Source organism: Natator depressus, chromosome 2 (assembly GCF_965152275.1).
Source record: "Natator depressus isolate rNatDep1 chromosome 2, rNatDep2.hap1, whole genome shotgun sequence".
Taxonomy (NCBI): domain Eukaryota; kingdom Metazoa; phylum Chordata; order Testudines; family Cheloniidae; genus Natator; species Natator depressus.
Genome location: NC_134235.1, coordinates 230,743,407 through 230,767,961, shown reverse-complemented (window position 1 = coordinate 230,767,961; position 24,555 = coordinate 230,743,407). Strand labels below are relative to the sequence as shown.

The 24,555-nt window shown below is 42.9% G+C and overlaps 1 protein-coding gene across 1 annotated transcript in view; it reads right to left on the bottom strand.

Moving 5' to 3' along the window:
• APBB1IP (amyloid beta precursor protein binding family B member 1 interacting protein) overlaps positions 1-24,555 on the bottom strand; it is a 99,621-nt gene continuing 75,066 nt past the window's right edge. Inside the window, exons 11-14 of the mRNA XM_074946112.1 lie at positions 13,754-13,852; positions 13,138-13,255; positions 3,512-3,603; positions 1-1,107 (exon numbers count right to left, since the gene is read on the bottom strand). Coding sequence (XP_074802213.1) covers positions 565-1,107; positions 3,512-3,603; positions 13,138-13,255; positions 13,754-13,852 — 852 coding nt within the window. The 3' untranslated portion in view covers positions 1-564. The remainder of the gene's footprint in view (positions 1,108-3,511; positions 3,604-13,137; positions 13,256-13,753; positions 13,853-24,555) is intronic.

Sequence of the window (24,555 nt, the reverse complement as noted above, 5' to 3'; positions counted from 1 at the left end):
TAGACAGAGCTGGTTGAAAATTTTTAAGTAAAAAATCTTTTGTCCAAATTATAAAATTGAAAAATGTTTTTGACCAAACTGAAAACTTTAGGTGAAAAAAATTATTTTGTTGAAATTTTCTATATTTTTGATTAAAACCCAGAAATTGAAAACAAAAAATGGTCCATATAGAAAAAAACTGACAAAATTTCCCATGAAAAATTGGCCCTTTTCAACCAGCTCTAATCCCACCACAGAGGCTGTACCTTCAGTCACCAAGTGAAGGCACTAATCTAGGCTAGTACTGCTGCCATCAACCCTAGCCATCCATAGTGGAGTGAGGGACAGGAGTTTGGGCCCAACCTCTCACCTCAGGTAGGGGTGCGGGCTCAGTGAAGAGGGAGTGCACAGTACCCCATCTCAAGTTGTGGTAGAGCTATCACCACCAGCATGCACTTCTCTGGACCTCCCAGGAGGAATTCAGGGTCAGGCAGAATTCCTCCAAGGGCTCCTGTTCCAGCACAACCCTTCCAGGAAACCCCCACAATGAGAGCTGTGGTTTAAAGTCAGTCTGTCCCATAGATTTCAAGATGTGTTGCCCCTTTTCTTCTGTAGGGCTTTCATCAGATCAGACATGAGATCTGGCTGTCCACTTCCACCTCCAGCTGGAGGCAGCCCCGTTGACTTTGGTTCTTCTGTCCATTCAGTGTTCACTTGTCTTTTTGGAGGAAGTGGCACAGCTTTCTTTGTCACAGGTAGTGGCTTATTGGAGACAGGGGCCTGAGGAGGTGGAGGTGGAGGGGGTGGTAGCAGGTCTTCACTGCTGCTGCTACAGGTGGGTGGTGGCGGGGGCACAAAATCTGGAGGATCTTCACAGAATTCAGGTGGCGGTGGTGGCAAATCCTCTGTCATTTCAGGTGGTGGTGGTGCTGGAAAAGTGAGTGGATCTGATGTGAAAACTCCACTTCCGCGTTTGGGTTGGACAGGTAGAAGAGGTGTAGCGCTCACAGCTGAAGATCGCCTTTGAGGCGGTGGTGGCTTTATTGAGGCCCGTTTATTCTGGTATGTCTGCGGCTGGCTGGTTGGCTGCACTGAACAGCTGGCATTGACATCATTTGGTTTCTTATCCTTTAATAAATAAAACAACAGAGTTGTGGTGATTGGTATTATAGTAAGACCATTTATGAACTAATGTTGCAAAGTGACATCATTTGAATTGGTATGGAAATGCATAAGCTGATTTCACTATTTCTCACTGTCACAGAATCAACTCCTTGTTGCAACAGAACACAGAACTCAAATGATCTAACCAGGACTCCCCATCCTAGAAATCATAGTGGGCAGGTAGTGGCTGACCTTCAAATGAAGCCTTATACTATGGCCTCATCTGTGAGGTCCTCATTATGCACTTTGATGCTTGTGCACAGATGTGCTTGGTGCCTGAAGTGCATTATCTCCCTTCAGGTGCTAGTATTCCAGTGGAGATTGACAGAGGTTAACAAAACAAGGATGATTTATTTCATAGTGATGCAGGAGGAGCCTTGGGTGTGTCGTGCTGATAGGAGAGAAATGTGGTGTGGAAACTACAGAGTGGGTTGGGGTCCTTTGGGCCAAACGCTCAGCACAGAGGGTATTTTGGTTTCCTTTCCCACAGCGGCCCATGAAGCTTTGAAAGCTGCATTCTCACTGCAAAATACCTGTTTAGAACATTAATAGAGCCCCTCTGAGCACTGCCTAGCACAAAGAATGATGATAGAATGTCACAGTGGTTTCAATTAGTGAAGCCTGTAAAGGAGCTTCCATGAAGTTCCAACCAGCTGCCCTTCCCTGAAAACATAAGATTTTTTTTTTTTAAATCTCAATAGTGTGTGTTTATCCCCAGAAGTTAAAGTGAACAGCAGACTAAATTTGCACAATGGAAGCCATCTGTGGTTCAGCAAAATTTTATATTTGTCTGTAGGGTGGGCTTTCCCATATAATACAACTTTCGGTGTGCTACAGATGTTATGTAATGCTAGGAGAAGCTTGCAATTCAATTCTTTGTGGCAGAAGGTCATTACACTAAAAGAAAAGTCCAGCTGAAGTTTGAGTGACAATTAAGCACAAAGTTAATCCTAGTAGCTACAAATTAATTAAATTAGTTGTGTTAAAGCTCATGGCAGACTCATCCATTCAAATTTGCCATGATTTTTATGGCATAAAAAGCAAGTGTGGATTTTTTTTTTTGCTTTCTTCCTTTACATAATATTTTATATTACCTTCTTGATCATTGCTACTATATTTTTGGCTAATGTTAAAACAACAAGGAAGCTACATGTCGCCAATGGATAGTGACATTTAGCCACGACAGCCCTCAACAGGTGGATGCTTGGAACGCTGCATTGTGCTGCCCTTGGTGTGGTTGGCTAGCTTTGCAAGCTGATGTGAAGGGCAGTATGTGCCCTTGGAAGTACACAGTTGGTAGCAGTCCATGGTCTATATGGGGTGCAAAAAGGGGAAGACTAATTTTGCCCCTCCTGCATCAAAACTAGGGCTAGGGACAGTCTGCCCCTGTACATTCTTCTGCATTTGTGCCAGTAACATATACCTTTCCTCCACTTGCTCTCATAACAAAAATGTGGCAAAAAAACCCCACAACCCGTTAAGCTCTAGTCACACTCAGCCACAAATGTAACTGTCATACAACGGCTTTGATCACTTTTTTTTAAGGGAAAAAGGCAAAGCATCCATCAGCCATGTTAAGAAAAGTAAAATAAAGGTTAGCAGTTCATTAGGCCTGTGTTTGCTTTGGCAGAATATTAGGTGAACTTTCATTCAAAATGTGATTACTAGGTCACATGCTAAGGATCAGTAAAGCCCCCTGGGCAAAATCTGAACATACTCTCTCCATATTTTTAGGTGACAGCTACTAGCTGTTAACATTTACAAGTGCTCTACCTAAGCAGAAAGTGCTTTTACATCTATTCTTGTAAATCTGTGGAATCGTTTCCTAGGATGAACACACAAGCCCAGTACACATTCTCAGTCCCAGCTGTACAGAGATGGTGGGCAGAAATAAACACAAATGAAATATATTAATTGGAAGATAGATTGTAGTCAGCTCTGTGCTCTGTTGTAGAGCAATGAGCTACCATGGTGTGAAGTTCAAGACTTGAGTTTGGGCCTTCGGTCCCAGGCTGGTAGAAACTATGAGCACAGCACATTCAGTGCTTTTAGTAGGAGTGCCTAACAACCCCTGTGGTCAGTTAAAGAATGTTTTTTTAAAACGGGGATAGTGATACTGACCTCCTTCATAAAGCACCTTGAGATCAGCTGATTTAAAGTGCTGTCTTAAGAGTTTAGTATTTGTAATGGGCTGTGTACCTCATCCTGGCTCTGAAAGAGTTAACTGAAACAGGAGGAGTCAGCCATCCACCTCCCCAAATGGCAAAACCAACATACTACCCCTTAATGCTCTAGTGCTTTGAAGGGACAGAGTGTGGGTGAGGTGAAATTTAGCTGTAGTGCCCCAACAGAAACCTCTGGTTTGTACCTTTGTCATCTCAGTGTGTTTCTGGGCCTCCAAGCTGGGAGGAGGTATGCTCTGGAGAATCTGTCCATTTGCTTGAACAGTACCTGTTATGTCTCAAAAAGAGGAAGGAAAACACAAGTGTATTGAATGTGCAGAATCAACCAGAACTCAAGCAATGAAGAATAAGAATTAACAAAAAATCTGTTCGTTTTCCAGCAGGGTACAAAGAGCTAGAATTCTCAAGACAGTAATTGAACTCTCATGGATTTTACTTCATCAAAAAGGACCATGCAGAGTTACAACATTGCCTTTTGCTTGTTTTCCACTTTTTTGTTCAGTTCTGATTGACTTGCTGTGAAAAACAAACAAGTGAAACCATTTCGTCAAATCAATGACCATACAAATTTTACCCTTAAGTGCAACTGGCAATCCTAAAGGAAACAGTATTGCAAAGATTATCAGAGTGGAATTATCAGTGTCTCAAAAGGTGATGGAAGCATGAGGGTCTCTGGATTTCACTGCTGGAAAGGGGCCGAGTTAGGATGGCATAAAACTAGGGAAGAAGGTCTTTGGGCTTCAGGTTAAGCCAGGGTGGCATGTGGGTAGAGTTAAGGATGGTATTTTCTGACCTTTCATTGGTTGAATTCTTAATTACAGTGTAAAATTTTGCTAACGCTTTTAGTAGTGTTTCGTTTGAGAATTTAACTGTACAACAATACATTTTTTCCTGGATTTTTTTAAAATGGAGCCTGCTTACGTTTAGAGACAAAAGTATAATCATTCTATATGGATAAGGCTGTCAGATTTGAGGTCTTAGGATATTATGGATGGGGTCATCCCTTTTCATTAGTTGTCATTAGCTGTCAATTAATCACAATTAACTCAATTAACTAAAAAAAAATTAATCGCAATTAAAAATCACACTTATACCCATACAATACCAACTGACATTTATTAAATATTTTTTATGTTTTTCTACATTTTCAATATTGATTTCAATTACAACACAGGTTTCAGAGTAGCAGCCATGTTAGTCTGTATCCGCAAAAAGAAAAGGAGGACTTGTGGCACCTTAGAGACTAACAAGTTTATTTGAGCATAAGCTTTCGTGAGCTACAGCTCACTTCACTGGATGCATGCAGTGGAAAATACATGCATCCGATGAAGTGAGCTGTAGCTCACGAAAGCTTATGCTCAGATAAACTTGTTAGTCTCTAAGGTACCACAAGTACTCCTTTTCTAATTACAACACAGAATACAAAGTGCACAGTGCTCACTTTATATTATTATTTTTGATTACAAATATTTGCACTGTAAAAATGATAAAAGAAATAGTATTTTTCAGTTCACCTCATACAAGTACTGAAGTGCAATCTCTTTATCGTGAAAGTGTAATTTACAAATGCAGATTTTTTTTGGTTACATAACTGCACTCAAAAACAAAACAGTGTAAAACTTCAGTGCCTACAAGTCCACTCAGCCCTACTTCTTATTCTGCCAATTGCTAAGACAAACAAGTTTGTTTACATTGACGGGAGATAATGCTGCCTGCTTCTTATTTATAGTGTCACCTGAAAGTGAGAACAGGCATTCGCATGGCACTTTTGTAGCGGGCGTTGCAAGGTATTTACATGCCAGATATGCTAAACATTCGTATGCCCCTTCCATGCTTCGGCCACCATTCCAGAGGACATGCTTCCATGCTGATGAGGCTCATTAAAAAAATAATGCGTCAATTAAATTTGTGACTGCACTCCTTGGGGGGAGAATTGTATGTCTCCTGCTCTGTTTTACCCGCATTCTGCATATATTTCGTGTTATAGCAGTCTCAGATGATGACCTAGCACATGTTCGTTTTAAGAACACTTTCACAGTAGATTTGACAAAATGCAAAGAAGGTACCAATGTGAGATTTCTAAAAATAGCTACAACACTCGAAACAAGGTTTAAGAATCTGAAGTGCCATCTAAAATCTGAGAGGGACGAGGCGTGGAGAATGCTTTTAGAAAAGCAACACTTTGATGCGGAAACTACAGAACCCAAATGACCAAAAAAGAAAATCAATCTTCTGTTTGTGGCATCTGACTCAGATGATGAAAATGAACATGTGTCAGTCCGCACTGCTTTGGATTGTTATCAAGCAGAACCCATCATCACCATGGAAGTATGTCCTCTGGAATGGTCACTGAAGCATGAAGGGACATATGAATCTTTAGTGCATCTGGCATGTAAATATCTTCCAACACCAGCTACAACAGTGTCATGCGAACGCCTGTTCTCACTTTCAGGTGACATTGTAAACAAAAAGCAGGCAGCATTATTTCCTTCTAATTGTAACCAACCTTGATTGTCTGAGTAAACTGGCTGACCAAGAAGTAGGACTGAGTGGACTTGTAGGCTCGAAAGTTTTACATTGTTTTATTTTTGAATGCACGGTTTTTTGTACATAATTCTACATTAGTAAGTTCCATTTTCGTAATAAAGAAATTGCACTACAGTTCTTGTATGAGGTGAACTGAAAAATACATTTTTTTTTGTTTTTTACAGTGCAAATATTTGTAATTAAAAATAAATATAAAGTGAGCACTGTAGACTTTGTATTCTGTGTTGTAATTGAAATTAATATATTTGAAAATGTAGTAAATATCCACAAATATTTAAAATAATTGGTATTCTATTGTTGTTTAACACCGTGATTAATCATAATACATTTTTTTAATTGCCTGACAGGCCTACTTTTCATTATTAACTTAGTTCACAGCTCTGAATCTTTGTATTTTCTCTTGGAAGGAGTTATGGGAGGCTTGTGAAACCGAATACACTGCACAGTAGTAAATGTTTGCTAGCTGACTAAATTAAAACCCTGGAAGAGTTTTGCATGCTATCAGTGTTGTGTAAGGGACTGTGTAGAAATGTCAGTGTTGCTAAACCGAATGATGACAAAACAGAGCTTGTGGTTACTAGAAAAAACAAACTTCATAGTCTAGGATGGATTAAACGAACTCTCCAGTTTAGTCTGGGGCCTTTGGAAACTGCAACACGTGAAAGAAGTAGACATACCTCCTTGATATCTGATGCATAAATTTCTGAACGTCAATAAATAGTCTAGTTTTCTTAGTGTCATTTACTATGCTGAGACCCAATGAAGATGGAAGAAAGGCCTTTCAGAGTTATAGCATCTTTATGGATTACATTTTCAGTTGAATAAATAAGATATGATCTACAATTTCCATATCCTGTGCTTACATCACGAAAAACATCAGTCCCTGCTATTGCTACAGCAGATTCTCTAACAATGTAAGGCACAGAAAACTGGCTGGAAAATAAGGATGTGATTCTCAGAGGTGCTCCCATTGAAGTTAAGTGTAGTTGTGGATTCGCAGGCTCTAAATCTTCTAGAAAGTCTACATGATACTCTATGACAGTGACAGGTTTCAGAGTAGCAGCCATGTTAGTCTGTATCCGCAAAAAGAAAAGGAGTACTTGTGGCACCTTAGAGACTAACTCATTTATTTGAGCATAAGCTTTCGTGAGCTACAGCTCAGCTCATCAGATGCATTCAGGGGTCTGGGGCCGCAAGCAGGTTTCAGGGGGTCCGCCAAGCAGGGCCAGTATTAGTCTAGCTGGGGCCCAGAGCAGAAAGCTGAAGTCCTGCTATGTGGGGCTGAAGCCCAGGGCTTGAGCCCTGCCACCTGGAGCTGAAGCTGAAGCCTGAGCAACTTAGCGTCACAGGAACCCCTGTGGTGTGGGGCCCTAGGCAATTGCCCTGTTTGCTACCCCTTAGTGCCGGCCCTGGCTTTTATATGCAAAAAAACAGTCATTGTGGCACAGGTGGGCTGTGGACTTTTTATAGCATGTTGGTGGGGGGCCTCAGAAAGAAAAAGGTTGAGAACCCCTGCCATATGACAGTTATTTCTGCATCGGAAAGCACTGAACTGTGATTTCTTTGCTAACTGAAACCATGTAACTAGCTGGCCATAACTTATCAAACAGCCAATGTAAGACCTAGTCCACCAGAGCAGTTAAATGTGTGTCACTTTAACCACAGGACCAGTCAGTGAGACTACTTGTGCTCAAGTGCTTCTTGGATCAGTGTTTTAATGAGCACTGAATATCCTGTAATACATGTCTGAGCACAGATGTTTTTAGTCCTGGCATGTGCAAATAAAATTGCTGCATTTGTCCATTTAGCAAATAGGTCGGGGTGGGCAAACTTTTCGGCCCGAGGGCCACATCGGGGTTGCGAAACGGTATGGAGGACCGGGTAGGGAAAGCTGTGCCCCCCAAACAGTCTGCCCCCCGACTGCCCCCCTCAGAACCCTAGACCCATCCAACCCCTCCTGCTCCTTGTCTCCTAACTGCCCCCCCCGGGACCCCAACCCCTATCCACCCCCCCCAGCTCCCTGTCCCCTGACTGCCCCAACCCCTATCTACACCCCCACCTCCTGACAGGCCCCCCAGGACCCCTGACCCATCCAACCCCCCCCCTTGTTCCCTGACCGCCTCCTCCTGGGACTCTGTCCCTAACTGCCCCCCCAGGACCCCCACCCCCTTATCCAAACCCCCCTGCCCCCGCCCAGAACCCTGACCCCCAGGGACCCCACCCCCTATCCAACTCCCCCACTCCCTATCTCCTGACCACCCCGCCCCAAACCTCCACCCCATCCAACAACCCCCTGTTCCCTGACTGCCCCACGGGACCTCCTGCCCCCTTATCCAGCGCCCCCGCCCCCTTATCCAGCGCCCCCACCCCCCTACCATGCCGGCGGCAGGACAGGCTTATTGGAAAGCCTGGGAGGTGGGTGGGCGCAAGCGGCTTAGCTACAGGGGAGGAGGGGCCGGGGACTAGCCTCCCCGGCCGGGAGCTCAGGGGCTGGGCAGGACGGTCCCGCGGGCCGTAGTTTGCCCACCTCTGAAATAGGTGCTATGAATATGATGTGCAAAGTTCCAAGTATTAACAGTAAATGACTTGATTAGAAGATTTACAGATCACACAGCTTTAACAAACAGAGAAGCAAGACCAAACTCTGCTGTGCCATTGACTTCACTACGGCTACACATGATGCAAGTCAGGGTAGAACTTGGCCTGGGGTCTCTGCTTTTTATGTATTCATTGAAATAAATCTACTTAATTCCACGTGCCATGCTGATTATGGGCACTATATTCAGTGTTTGTTAAAAATTCAACAAGGAACTTCCATAAGCTGATACAATCAATCATGTGGGCCACTAGGTACAAGTCAGTGGGTGCAAGCACCCTGCAGAGAGACTGGTGGACCAGCTGGGATCCATAATCCAGCTGCTTAGCTCGGGGGACACATTTTCCCTACTTGGTGTGTGTAGTCTTTCCGTGAATGGCACTGAAGAACAATTCACAAACAGTGAGAGCTTTTGGGTCAGTCTGGTCAAAAATGTTCTAATCTCCAGTTCTGCTGACCTTAGAAGGGGAGAGGGTGGATAGATGTAGGGCGCTGTATCCTGGCCCTCTCCACACAGTGGACCTGTCTGGCAAAATGATATAATCAGGAAGTCAGGGAACAGCTAAATGGAAACCCGCTGCCAATGCCTCCTGGCATTAATGGCTCTGTCTCTATTTTCCAAATGGCACAAGACTTAAGGGCACCATTTGGCACTTGATCCCCAACCTGCTATACACAAGGACAGCCAGCTAAAGCATGTTCCATTACACCAGTGAAAATCCAGAGTAATTCCATGCTGCCTTCTCTCTAATTTTCTTTTATAGTCTTTCCAATGTTCAAACAAAATTATTAACAGTTTTTTAAATTGGCAAATTTTTGTCCAAAATAGAATATAAAATGTCCTGTATAGGAACAGGCCCCTTGCACAGGGAACAGCAGTAGCCTTGGTCTTTTGAACACCCTGATGTGTTGGCAAAACTATACGCTGTGCGTTCAACCATATGAAGATTAATGTAGCAAGACAGAGATGAAAACAACATATTGCATGAGATTACTTTGGCACAAAGGATCCTTAAAAAACCACAGACTCTGCACTTTGGGTGTTTGCAGATACCTCAAACGTTGGCCACAACGTTCCGATCACCATACATGCTACAAATGAGATGTGAGAACAGGAAGCTCCACCTGCCATCTGAGCAATGCTTCAGTGGTTATCAAGGCTGATGAAACAAAGCTCCCTCTCGTGTTAGTGCAGGCTTGTAGAGCGCTGCTATTAATTCCAGCCAATATTGTGAATGGCAGTTTGAAAAAATATTCCGCCCCATTTTAGAATGTCAGCCAGCAGCTGATCATTGTTAGACATTCCATATGATAAAAAGGAAGGGGGGACAGGGGGAGACTCTAAGTTCTGGCCACATCTAATTAGCTGTATTTTATGTTGGGCTAGTGCAGTGGTCCCCAACCTCTCTGTTGCAATAGCATATTCATGTTCCCAGAAGAGAGTGTGGCGGGCACCGGACGACCAGCCGCCGAAATGGTGGCATGTAGAATGTTAATAACCCTCAATCGATAAGTCTACAGTGATATCAGTTAATAACATCTTTCAACAGGTATATGACCATTTAATATGAGCCATTCGTTCAGCTTAATAGGCAGTGGACGTGTTCGCTTGATTTACTGCTTCTATTCTATATTTGAACATGTTATAATGTATGAAATTAATCAGTATCACCACTATAGGTCATTTGTTTTTTGATTGTGTTCCACTGTGTGTTTGTTTGTGTATATAATTTGCACACACACATCCATATAAATATAAAAAAACCCTCCCATGATTTAAAATCCCTGAGTACCCCTGGCTCCCACTGAAATAATAATTTAAAATTATCAAAGCTTCTCCCCCTCACACACATTCAGGTTCCATGTATAGTCTAGAACTGTGGTTTTCAAACTTCTTTTCTGGCGACCCAGTTGAAGAAAATTGTTGATGCCTGTGACCCAGTTGAGCTGGGGATGAGCGGTTTGGGGTGTGGGAGGGGCTCAGGGCTGGAGCAGGGGGTTGGGGTGCAGGGGTGATGGCTCCAGGGTGGGGCCAGGAATGAGGGGTTCCGGGTGTGGGAGGGGGCTCTGAGCTAGGGCAGGAGGTTGGGGTGCAGGAGGGGGTCAGAGCTCTGGGCTGGGGGTGCAGGCTCTGGAGTGGGGCCAGGGATGAGGGGTTTGCGGTGCAGGAAGGGGCTCTGGGCTGGGGTAGGAGGTTGGGGTGTGAAAGGGGGTCAGGGCTCTGGGCTGGGGGTGCAGGCTCGAATGGGGCCAGGGATGAGGGATTTGGAGTACAGGAATGGGCTCCAGGTTGGGGGGGGGGGGCTCAAGGCTGGGGCAGGGGATTGGGGCACGGGGTTGGGGTGCGGGCTTACTTCGGGTGGCTCCCAGTCAGTGGCGCAGCGGTGGTGCTAAGGAAGGCTTCCTGCCTGCCCTGGCACCACGGACCACGCTGTGCCACAGAAGCGGCCAGCAACAGGTCTGGCTCCTAGGCGGAGGCGCACAAGCGGCTCCGTGCGGCTCTCGCCTGCAGGCACCGCTCCCCACCCCCCCCAGCTCCCATTGGCTGGTTCCTGGCCAATGGGAGTGCTCGGGGCAGGGGCAGCACGTGGAGCCCTGCAGCCCCCCTGCCTAGTAGCCGGACCTGATGCTGGCCGCTTCCAGGGCACAGCACGGTGTCAGAACAGGTAAGAACTAGCCTGCCTTAGCCAGGCAGCACCGCTGATCGGACTTTTAACGGCCCAGTCAGCAGTGCTGACCAGAGTTGCCGTGACCCAGTGCCTTACATTCTGCAACCCAATAATGGCTCACAACCTGTAGTTTCAAAACCACTGGTCTAGAAGACAGCTATCCTTCTGCTGTGAGAGACACGCAGTGTGTTGTGTGATCACCTATTATGACCTATGCCTAGATTCTTGTCAATGGTCAAAACCATAGACATGCATATGCTCAAGTAAGCCCTGCTCCTGTTCTGGGATCTCCTAGCATGGATTCCTGCACTTGCATGGAAACCTACTGAAGTCAGTCACTCCCCATCACAACATCAAATCTGAGTCAATACGCCACCCCTCCAGAAGCCGTCCCATGCCTCTCAAATGGAGCCGCTGGCAGGGAGTTCCTCTGGACTTTGGAACTCAGTCCCTTTGCTGGTCGCCAGGAACCTGAACTTTTCCAGGCATGCTGCTCCCCCCAGGCATTTGGGGCGAGGGCAGGTAAGGCCTGGGGAAGGTAGCTGGAGAATTCTGGAGTGGGATGATTTTATTTATTTATTTAGTGTTGTGATGGGGGAATGTGGAAGGTGACAATACTGGTGGGGTGGGGACAGTTTGTTTAATTTGATTTTAACTAGTTTTAAAGGCATTAGGTATTGTAATTATTTAAAGGGGGCCCAGAACACTTTTCATAACAAATAAAATATATTTCAAATGTGTGAAGTAAAAATAGTTGTGCAGGTTACTATTATTGTCATACCCTGTTATGCCTTCAGCAAACTTCTTCAGGGTACACCCTCCACCTTTGGGGGGCTCACCTATGTCAATGAGATCCCCAGGAGTCAGAGGTGTGGCTTGTTTTTTGGTTTTTTTGCTTTGGTTTGGGTATTTTGGAGAAAATTAAAAGCACAAAGATGGGTGTGGGCAGCCCAGGAGGAAGGGTGGTTGGGTGCTGCCACTAAGAGGTGGCAGGTCCATGTGTGTGTGAATTGCAGAGTGAGACCCAGCCTCCCCCCCACTCACCCTGCAGCAGTAGCTCCTGGCCCATAGGGACAGCTAATCTCAATTTTCCACACTTGAGGCATTGCGACCTGGCCCCTGGTACACAGGGGCCCTGCCTCTCTGACAGCAGGGCAGCCAGGCCTAATCTGAGTGGCACTGTGACCTCGTCCTTGGTGCATGGGATCACAATGCCCGGCATGGAAAGCCGAGCCCAGCCAGCTCCCTGGGACAGGAGGTACTTCAACTGGAACATATTCTGGCTTTCTTGCATTTTCTCTCCACACCCCCATCTCCCCCCCCACACTTTTAATGTCTTATGACCTTTGTACCCTCACAATCCCCTGAGCCCGCCACAGTTTGGGAAATGCTGCTCTACAGTGATAAATGGGCAACAGAAAGCAACAGATCTACTAACAGATGTAAAGTTAGAAATCGCCCCCACGCTCCCCCTTTGTGACTGTCCTGGAGTGAAGATGAGTTTGCTAAAGACTCTGGGGCCTCTTGTCCCACGTTGTGATGGAAATAGTGTTCTCTTCCTTATCTCATTCTGATTTTTAGTTAGAGTGGCTCACTGCTGTCCTGATCACTTCTTGGAGTGACAACAGCATCATCCTCAGGAAAGCCCACTGGAGCAAACGTTCCAAGAGTGACAGTGTAGAGATGATGAACATGTCTTTCTCTGAATGAGAGACTACAGGATCTTGGCCATTTAGTCAAGATGAGGCATAGTGAAGGGGAACCTATATATGGAAGCCACCAAAAAAGCATTCTATTCAATGTGCCAGGAATGCATGTTAACTCTATTCTGCTCTTGGTGACTTATGTTTGAAGATGTGAATTTATTTCCTGTAGCAGTATCTCATGGCTATGGATTACAATTGTGGGCCAGAACAAAAAGTCTTATTACTAAGCTTATGGGACAGAAAATCCTCAGCACTCTTGCCTAAGGTTTAATCATGTCAAACAGTGTAAATACCTGTCAAGGATGATCCTGCAGTGACAGCTGGTTTCACAGTCGCCAGGTTTGCCCATCCAGAGGCCAAGCTGGCCCTCTGTACTGCACGTTTGTAGTTATCATACAGTGTCTTGCCATACTGGGGAAATAAAGCGCACCTTTAATCCTGAAGCAGAGTCAACGCAACTGTCTGCATGTCCAAACACACATTTGCTGTGAGCTGCATTTTTTTGAACCTTTTCCCAAATTTTGTTAGAAAGCAGCTATTTCTACAAATAGTGAGCCTGAATCTGTACTGGGACATGCCAGGGAGAATCCCTGCACCTGCATAGAGTCTACTGATCCCTGCACCCTATTGATTTCAATGGGATTCTGCCCTAGGATCCACTCAATTCAAGATAAGTGCTTAAAATAATACTATAGCACCGTATGCGTCAAAGCACTTTGTAAAGGGGCACCGGGGAAACGTGGGGGATGTCTATTTGGTGTCATCCCACAGCAAGAAACAGTGGCAGTTACAGAAGCTAGGATCAAGCTACTTACTGTACACTGACTGGATGCACTGAGCCTTGATGACAGCCAGTTAGTTGAGGGAGTTGGGACAGGGGGGAGAGAAGAAAATTGTGTTCATTCTCACCTTGGCAATTCTGATTCCTGTTACCCACTGCTGTAGAGTCCATTGGTCATCACAGCATAAATACTTGATATATTGTGACTCCTTTTGAATCTGGGGATGCTGGAATGAATAATTCTTGCAGTTAGAAACCTACATATATCAGGCAAAATGTAAAAAAGTCAAAGCCCCATATGGTGATTGCAATGGGAACACTGCCTTTCTAGAGCACGTTAACATGAAGATGACAATTATCAGTGTGTAAAAAATGAAATCAAAAACTGCAGCACGTAGGGATTAACATTTGTAGCATTTGCTTATAACAAATGTAACAGGTTGTAAGAGATGTCTGCAATGTAAATACCTGAGTTTTAGAAAACTAAAATGTGACCTACAGGTCAATAAAGTCTAGAAATGTCATGGTTCAGTGCCTAGCGCTCAATATGTAAACAGAGGAAGTCTGTTGCAATCTGTAACACATCCAGCCTGAAAATACAACATGATTATCATTTCTAAAGAGCACATTCAATTTGGATAAGCACAGATCTTCAGCTGAAACAGATTTTTGTCTTTAGACTCATTGTCTTCCTGTGAGTTAGCTCTACGCTATTACTCCAAGTTTTTGTTCTATGCCCCTTTATCTGTTGTACCTCTCACCAACATGGGTGCAAAATTTCATCCTATTGTAGCTATAGATTTATACATAATGCAACACCACCAAAAGTAATCACTTTTTCCAGGGCACTTAAATCCTTTGATTCTTTGAACTGGTTTTGGAACTCTTACTGCTACTGCTCAACACTGATATATCCCTACAGTTCAGAGTCTGCTACAAATTTCAGTCAGACTGCTTGCCTGAAAATTGCACCTATTGATTTTAGACTTTGAAGGAACTAGCCTTCAATGCTACAGTAGAGTAGGATGTAAACCTGGGCAGCTCTGAAACTCTAGGGCAGGAGATTTCTGCTACCATCTATTGGTGAACAAGGAGACGAGACAGGATGAGCAGACCTTATGTTATCCATCCGCCCTCCCAGTGTGAACTTTAATTAATTTTAACCAAAACAACCAAAGTGCTGGATGTAGGGGGAAATTAAATGTTACCACAGTGTATGACAAAAGGGCATAAAACTGTACTTAATATGCCCTGATAGGCATTGCCGTAACCCCAAACTATTGCACAGCTGGGCAGTACAGCTAGTCACACAGGGTTCTTACCTTGTGAGAAGTAAATCTCTTGTGGCCGGGACTGTGCTCCAGGGTCCTTTGTCACTAGGGTGACCAGATGTCCCGATTTTATAGGGACAGTCCCGATTTTTGGGTCTTTTTCTTATATAGGCTCCTATTACCCCCTACCCCCGTCCCGATTTTTCACACTTGCTGTCTGGTCACCTTATTTGTCACTGAACCTCTTCCATAGTGCAATGATAGAACTGAGTTCACTCTCGTAAGGACCTATGTCTGGCACCTACATAGCACCTCTAGAGCGGCAGTCACTGTTACTCGGTTTGGAGTCCGAGGACCTGCATCCTGATAAGATATGATGCAGAGGTAGTACTAAGGCAGTACTTCCTTCTTGAGGCCAGAGATGAGTCTGCCTGACTGTACTCCCACACTCCAGGACTAACCACTGACCAAAAAAACGCCAAAACCCATGAGTGGGTGGGGTATATGGGGTGCACTAGTGAAAAAGTGAGGTGTTAAAGGGACATTTGTCCATCGGGTGTTCACATCAGCAGGTGGGGAAACTGAGGCAAAGGATTACTGCCAAAGAGACTGTGGGTGAGTGTTTTACCTACTACTCATATAAACGTATGAATAACTTATGTTGTTGTGTTTCCCCAAATTAATGCTGTATTCCTTTCCCCCAATAACATTTTCTTTGTTTTATATACAAAGTTGGTGCATGTCAGAGGGGAAATATTGCCAGTTAAGGGTGCACAGAGGCAATATTTAGTTTTCCCAGTTTTCTGGGTAGGGGTTCAAGCTTGTGGTAGTATTGGTTAATTCTAGGAAGAACCCCTAGATATTTGAACCTGGCCATTTTTGCTGCTGACAACTGCTGACAAAAGGGTTACAAAGACATTATCACTGGCTTATTTCACTGGTTTTATCTAAGTGCACTGTTGGTTGTTTATCCTGGGGAACTCCAACTCAGAACATCCAAGGTCCAATTCAGTTGCCTGGTGTGAAGAACATCTCCAGACCAGAGCCCCTCTCATACAGAGGGGCTAGAATGGGCATATGGATAATTTCAACTCCTGATGCTTGTTTCACAAGATACCAGGGAATTTTTGGTCTGACTTGTAATATTCTGTTCAGTCCAGCAGATGGCATCAAATACTTTTCAAAGGTTTTATAGCACTGGCGGATGACGATGCTATCAAATGTCCCAGCACACTGCACATACGATGAGAGAGAGGGTCCTCTCTTCCCACCAAAATGAACAGCAGTTCGACGATCCTGTGAGTCTCCCTCAGTTTTTCAAATACCACATTTAATATCAGTTGTGAAAACTTCCTGAAAGGAAATTTGTACTTAACCCAAATAACTTGGACAAACACTGAGAGAAGCTTTCTCACTGGAATCAACAATGCTGAAAAGGAAGTAGCATGACTGCCAGCTAAGCATTGCCGTAGTTTAGGGGGGATGAAGAGCCATACTGTTCAAGAGAACTGAGAGAGACTCAGCCTCAAGAATGCCTCACAGCGTTATCCAGCACACACACCTCCAGGCTCAGTGCACACTGTGTTTCGGAAAGCTCACTGCAATGATCAGATGGCAAAGCAAAAGCATCTTTCTTCTCTGAAGAGGTTTATTTCCCTTTTCCTTGGAAACTTCCAGCAATCAAGTGAATTATAAAGGACAACAATTCAAAAAGCAGCTCCTCTGAAGCCATAGGTCCAGTGAAAAGTGATAACATCCAAGCAAACTCCAAAGAAGCAAAAAGGGAATTCAGGCTTTATGTTAAAAGCCACAGAAACCCACTCTGCTAATATAGGGCCTGAAAAATAATCTATAACAGATTTTATTACATTTCAATGCACTATATTTCTATAGCACTTCTCCCATAGATCTCACAGTGCTTAATAATGGTGGGGAGGTAGGATTAGCACCATTTTACAGATGGGGAAACTGAAGCACATATTGGCTAAGGGCCTGATTTTCAGAAGTGTTGAAATTTCACATGAAATCAGAGAGAGCTGCAGGTTCTCCCTTTGAAAATTAGGCCTTTCAGGGACTTGCCAAAGGTCAGCCAGAAAACCGGTAAAAGGGTCAGGAATAGAACCCAGGCCCTGACCCTCAGTTCTCCACTCCAACCCTTTGGCTTCTTTCCAAGTGGCATGTAACACACTGTGTCCCTCCCAAGCATTATTTGAATAGATAAAGAATAAGGAAACACTTGAATATAAAGATCTTATTTTTCAAGAAGCCTAGCAAAACCAAAAACGTTGTGTGCAGATGAATTTAAAGTATAAAGTAAAACCTTATGCCTAAAGAAAACAAGATAGAACACACTGAAAGCCTACAGTGAAACAGGAACTGAAAGATGTGGGTTCTATGGCTTGTGCCTAATGCCTAAACAAGAGTGAGTGTGTGTGTGTGAGAGAGAGAGAGAGAGAATCTCTCAATAACATGTTATCTTTCTTCATCTTCTTCCAACCATGAAAATGAAAAGTAAGCTATAGATCTATTCAGGTATCTCATTGACTTCCTTGCCCAAAACTCTGTAAAGCTAGTTACCCGAAGTTTCTGGGAGGTGATACTGTCTACAAAACTGAGCACTGATCCACAAACTGATGGCTTTGGAGTTAGGCCAGAAATGCCAGAAGTGGCTATTGATTTTGGGTACCTTTGTGTCTTTTAGGTGCCCATTTTGTTATCCCTTGAGGAGTGGCTTTCAGAAATGCTGAGCATCTGCTACAACTGGAATCAATGGAAGTGGTGGGTGCTCAACACTTTGGAAAATCAACCCCAAAGTATCAGGTTGGACACCCAGAAAACTGAGATAAAAGTGTGGCTAATTGCTTCTAAATTCAGTTACATTCTGACTCCACATATTCCCTGCAACCAGAATACCAGCCTGGAGGCTTGCCTGATTTACCTACAGTGTGCAGAGAATCTGCTTACCTAAAACAACAACTGCATCGCCATAAGGTACTTCTGCTTCTCACCTACACTTCCCAAGTGACTGAAGCAATCGTTTTGGTGTAGCTATTTTTTAAAAAAATCAATAGTTCCTGTTAACTAAAGAGAATACCTTTGCAGAGAAAAGAAAAAGCATTTATTATATCCCTTCCCTCCCTCTATATTGTTTAGGCACCAATCCTGCAAAAACTTACACACTTACTTAGATTGTGAGCTCTTCAGTGCAGGGCCCTGTTTCCCTACATCTCTGAAACAGCTTATTAATAAATAAATAATCTTTTTACATTTGCTTCCTTCAGGTTACTGGCGGAGGCCTGATTTTAATTTAAATACTCACCTGAAATGTTGATTCTAAAGGATTAAGTTGTTTCAGGTGAAAAGACAAAAATGCTCTCTTGTTCTGTATCCTTTTCATTTCCTTTCTATGACTCTCTCATATCATCTTATCTCTCAAATGCACTTACTTCTCACGTTTACATTTTTAAAAGGGTGTCCTATAGAGTGTATACTTTATAGGCATCTGTGAGGGGATATGTTCGGTGTGGGAGAGGAGAGAACCAGCAGTGGGCCAAACTAAGAACCAAATTATCTGCTGGAGTAACTCCATTATAGAAATTGAGCAGAGAATTTGGCCCTAAAATTCTTGGGAACATTAGAGATCTGAGAGAGACGTGGCAGACTCCTGAGATACCAAGAAAGCTTAGCTAGATGGGCTACAAGGGAAAATGTACCCAGCTGCAGAAATGGAGTATGATGATGCCCTTGTCTCAGTTTATCCCCAGGAAACCATTTTGTTTCATCCTAGATTAATTCAGCATTATGCACCATTACCTTCAGATTACTCAAGCAAAACCAGCACCAATAAACCATAATTAAATTCACTCAGTCACAGACACATCAGATTGACTAAACCAGTCAATTTGCATATAGATTACCTTGCTATTTGTCTGCTTTGAAGGATTTTTCATCATGGCATGAGATAACCGGCTCCAGGACTGGCGAATACACACACACAGACACAAACACACACACACACACACTCACACACCCCACTATAATCTATAATGTTCAAAGTTTCTGTTAAATACAATGGAAAATTCCACCAAGGAGATGAACTGACCCTTCTTGCCAAAGTGGGTTCCTCTGGCTTTGGAACGGTTTCAACTAGGGCTGTTGATTAATCACAGTTAACTCACACGATTAACTCAAAAAATTAATTGTGATTAAAAAAAGTAATCGCGATTAATCGCACTGTTAAACAATAGAATACCAATTGAAATTTATTAAATATTTTTGGATGTTTTTCTACATTTTCAAAGATATTGATTTCTATTACAACACAGAATACAAAGTGCACAGTGCTCACTTTATATTATTTTTTATTACAAATATTTGCTCTGTACAAATGATAAAAGAAATAGTATTTTTCAGTTAATCTCATACAAGTACTCTAGTGCAATCTCTTTATCGTGAAAATGTAACTTACAAATGTAGGGGTTTTTTTGTTACATAACTGCACTCAGAAGCAAAACAATGTAAATCTTTAGAGCCTACAAGTCCACTCAGTCCTACTTCTTGTTCAGCCAATCGCTCAGACAAACAAGTTTGTTTACATTCATGGAAGATACTTCTGCCTGCTTCTTATTTACAATGTCACCTGAAAGTGAGAACAGGTGTTAGCATGGCACTTTTGTAGCTGACGTTGCAAAGTATTTATGTGCCAGATATGCTAAACATTTGTATGCCCCTTCATGCTTCAGCCACCATTCCAGAGAACATGCTTCCGTGCTGATAATGCTCATTAAAAAACTAATTCATTAATTAAATTTGTGACTGAACTTCTTGGGGGGAGAATTGTGTGTCTCCTGTTCTGTTTTACTTGCATTCTGCCATATATTTCATGTTATAGCAGTCTCGGATTATGACCCAGCACGTTTGTTTTAAGAACACTTTCACAGCAGATTTTACAAAACGCAAAGAAGGTACCAATGTAAGATTTCTAAAAATAGCTATAGCACTCAACCCAAGGTTTAAGAATCTGAAGTGCCGTCCAAAATTTGAGAGGGATGAGCCAGGTGTGGAGCATGCTTTCAGAAGTCTTAATAGAGCAACACTCAGATACGGAAACTACAGAACTTGAACCACCAAAAAAGAAAATCAACCTTCTGCTGGTGGCATCTGACTCAGATGATGAAAATGAACATGCGTCAGTCCGCTCTGCTTTGGATCATTATCAAGCAGAACCCATCATTAGCATGGACACATGTCCTCTGGAATGGTAGTTGAAGCATGAAGGGACATATGAATCTTCAGCGCATCTGGCACATAAATATCTTGCTATGCTGGTTACAACAGTGCCATGCGAATACTTGTTCTCACTTGCAGGTGAAATTGTAAACAGAAGCGGGCAGCTTTATCTCCTGCAAATTGTAACCAAACTTGTTTGTCTGAGCAATTGGCTGAAATAGGACTGAGTGGACTTGTAGGCTCTGAAGTTTTATATTGTTTTGATTTGAATGCCGTTATTTTTTTGTACATAGTTCTATATTTGTAAGTTCAACTTTCATGATAAAGAGATTGTATTACAGTACTTGTATGAGGTGAACTGCAAAAAGCTATTACCAGCAGGAGAGTGGGGTGGGAGGAGGTATTGTTTCATGGTGTCTGTGTATATAATGTCTTCTGCAATTTCCACAGTATGCATCCGATGAAGTGAGCTGTAGCTCACGAAAGCTCATGCTCAAATAAATTGGTTAGTCTCTAAGGTGCCACAAGTCCTCCTTTTCTTTTTGCGAATACAGACTAACACGGCTGTTACTCTGAAAACTATTTCTTCTGTTTTTTTACAGTGCAATATTTATAATCAAAAATAAATATAAAGTGAGCACTGTACACTTTGTATTCTGTATTGTAACTGAAATAATTATCTTTGAAAATGTAGAAAACATCCAAAGATATTTAAATAATTGGTATTCTATTATTGTTTAACAGGGTGATTAATTGTGATTAATTTTTTTAATTGCATGATTAATCATGTTTACTTTTTTTAAATCGCTTACAGCCTTAGTTTCAACCTAACAGTAAAAAATGAATGATGATGATGTACATGCTGTTCCCAATGCAATTCCCAGATAATGTAATAGGAGAGCCATATTTTAGGGACAGCTGCTTTATATTATATTGTATAGCGGCTATCCCACATGGTGCTGGACAGTCTTGGCTTGTGCACTCACTACAGGTGTGAGAGGTAACTTCTTCCAGTGGTTGCTGAAAATTGACTTCCTGGAGAAGTATGAGCAGAAGTTTTTGCTTCCCCTTCATTTCTGAGTAGCCAGAGCTGTCAAGAAAAGCGGGTGGTTTGGAAAGCTGTGCTACTGTGGGGTTTGTTCTTTCTGCCACACTCTGCATGGCAATAGGAGAGGTGTCCTCGTTTGGATACAGGTTTGAATGAAATGTTTCTTTCCAGCTGGCTGTGCATCCCTTTTCTCGTCTGTATTGGAGATCAGGAGAGCTTCCTTGGACCGTACCATTAGTGTTCTGTCATATGCATGGGCAGCCAGAGGCTGTTTTATTACTGTTGGATTCTTTGGAGAGGGACTGCTAACACCAGCACCCTGCCTTTGATATGAAAGGAGAGCCAAGGATTAGAATTAAAACATGCAATACCCCCATTTGGCCTCAAAAGGGAAAAGGTCTGACGCCCTTTAAATTTTGGCCTGTGTTAAGTAATGGTTAGTTGAGCAAGATGGAATTATCCGCATGCTTAGATATGCAGCTCCTCCAAGGGTTTGCTTCCTTCTGAGGTTTTATTTTTTAATAGGTTGTGTTGTTTTTCTTATGTGTAACTTTTCCTTTAAGGAACGGAGGCCTGATAGGACGCCTGGTTCACACGTAAAAGGCCTGTTCCAGTAGTTAGTCTCATTTTATTGAGAGTTATGACCCAGCATAGGCCAAGTGGGTAAGAGGAGAAAAAAAATCTTTCAAGCTTTATGGTTCCTCAAATGCCTGAGGATACATGCTGACTCTACCCATAAGCCTCGGCAGAGCCCTTTCCCTACCCTGCGCTATCTTCCTAGGGTTCCAAAAGACGTTAGTTCCAGTTTACTGCTCAGGAATTGATAGAGGCAGCTAAATGTGACTTCAGCTTTCTGGTAGATGCTGATTAGCCACCTGGGCTCCTTTCAGTTAGACAAGCCCAGCTGGGTTTGTCTCTGTCTAATAGAAGTGGGCATTAGGAAGTAGCTATTTGTTCCATTGTCTCCGACTCTTTCTGAATCATCCTGATAGGAAACTTCTGAATAAGCTAAACAAAATGTTCTCTCTTTCACTAGAAGACACTGAGCAGTGCTCTTGAGAAACCTCTAAGATACTGGTCAACTAGCTTTTACCTTCATTATCTCCTGAGGTATCTTGATGGTTCAAATGGAAAAAAAATATCACTGAAAGGAATAGCTTCCTCTGTGCTCAGGGCTAAAGCATGTTTAATGCAGCAGTTTAATGGAAAAAGTCAGGAAGCTGCATTCACAGCTCATCACTGTTCTATCAGAAAAGATTCTCGGAACATAAGAGGTTATAATTAAAGGGGCACATCCTCCTTTGATAGAATTTCCACCTTCCCTTTCCAGAAACACTTGACAATCCTACACATATACACAGGAAGATGGTAAGAAACTCTGTTCCTTGCCTTAATCGTCTCTTGAGATCCCTTCCATCCCTAAAGAAACATGAGATCATAAAATAAAAGAAAGCAAGATTTCTTTCAGGGAATACTTCATCACATTGGTATTGTGGGGGAGGATCTCTGGAGTCAGGTACTAGTTCTGTTGCTTGGATCTAGTCATCTGGTAAGATGGCTCAGTGATGTTTTGGGGTTGTTTTTTGGGTGGGAGTAGGGTGTATGTATGTGCTTTCTTCAAAACTAACATTCATGTTGTTTTATGTAGCTTTATCACAGGCTGTTCTGTTAACCATTCACCTCCTTTGCATGAACAATGGGCCCTTTCAATATCTTTGAAGTATGTGTGAGCATAAGCTTAAAAGGTGTGGATGTGAAACCAATATGGTAGCCCATATCTTAGTCTTACTAAAATAAGGTCTGGAGGAATCAATTATCCAAAAAATACTCTCCTTTCACTTACAGGTTAATTCCACTGTCATCATTGCACCTGAATGTATGCACAAGACTTCCTTTCCATTAATTCATCTTGGACACTCAGTCACAGAATGAAAGACATCTCTTGTTGTGATTAGTCAGTGATGACTCTCTAAGATGGTTTGTTCTCCTTTGGCAACTCAGTACAAGTAGCCCCCTGCAAGATAATCTCACCTAGAACATTTGCACATTAATACTTAACCTAACTAGGAGAGGAGCAGTTCACCAGTATAAACTTTGTGACAGCTCTACTCCCATCTTCACACTTTGATATGTCACCAGCATCCACTCAACCTAAAAACAGCCCAACGGTCAACCACAATTCTAGACACTGTTAGAAAGGTTACACTTCTGCTCACAGCAGGAGTATATGGAGGCTTGCAGTCCAGAGAACGCACTTGTTTAGGCCTGTCCCTAGGTCTTACAGACAGTGAGAGATAAGAAAGAGCTACACGCAACAGGACCAGAGTTAATGAGATCTCTGGTTTTGCAACTACATCCTAAATGCATCTAGAGGAATCGATACGTGAGTTGGCTTGCAGCTGTGTGGGAGTGTGACAGCAGTGCGGTGCTTGCCATGTAGGGCAACTGACTGAAGTTATACAGAACACACCACAGTGTTGTTCCTTCTTTCCCACAACCCCCTGCACTCAAACTACCACCATCCTCAGCCCCATCATACTGGCAATGGCTGAAAGTAAAAGAGGAAGGATGTGGTAGAACTTGGCTCTATTGGCCACTATTTCCCCCCATACAGCAACAGTTTAAAATTTGCAGACCGTCTACGTTTAGGCCTCTTTCAACCACTGCAATTGCCAGTTTCAAGAATGCCACAATAAAGTGTAAAACTGTTCCAGTCAGGAACCTACCACATGTCCCAGCCCCCGAAAACATATTAGAATAAAAATGAAGGCCAATAACAGTAACATAGACCACATTTCTCCTTACCCATAATAAGGCTGTGTGGATATGATGCTTCTTCTGTTACATTGGTAGTGCACTTTAGAGGCCCGATAGCAAACATTTTTAAGTAAAAGATATTTCAAACTCAAATTTATGATGCATAAACCCCTTCCTCTCAGGCTTTCACTATTGGTTTTTCCCCTCCACCACCACCACAGTAAGTGATACAGAGGCACAAGATGTTAACTTCATACATCCAAGCTATTTTAGCTTAATAAATATGTTAGTGCAACAGTGATAATTTGTAGCATAAATTGTTTTTTTGTCACAAATGGTAGCACACTGGGTTATAAAGTTCTCACAGTGATGTGAATTATTAAAAACATTGCTGAGCACTCTAAAAATCATTTTCCTGATGGACTTCATTTTCATTTACTTGCAAAGCGAATAAAATGTCTAGAAAGCACGTACATTAGTCAGATATTAATTTGGACCACTTTCACCCACTTTGAATGTTATACAGATGCACTGTGGCAGTTAAATATGCTCACAACAGCTTTGAAGTCTTTTACAGGGAACCAACTTCAACTCATTTTAAAAGCAGATTGAACTATTTCTCTTT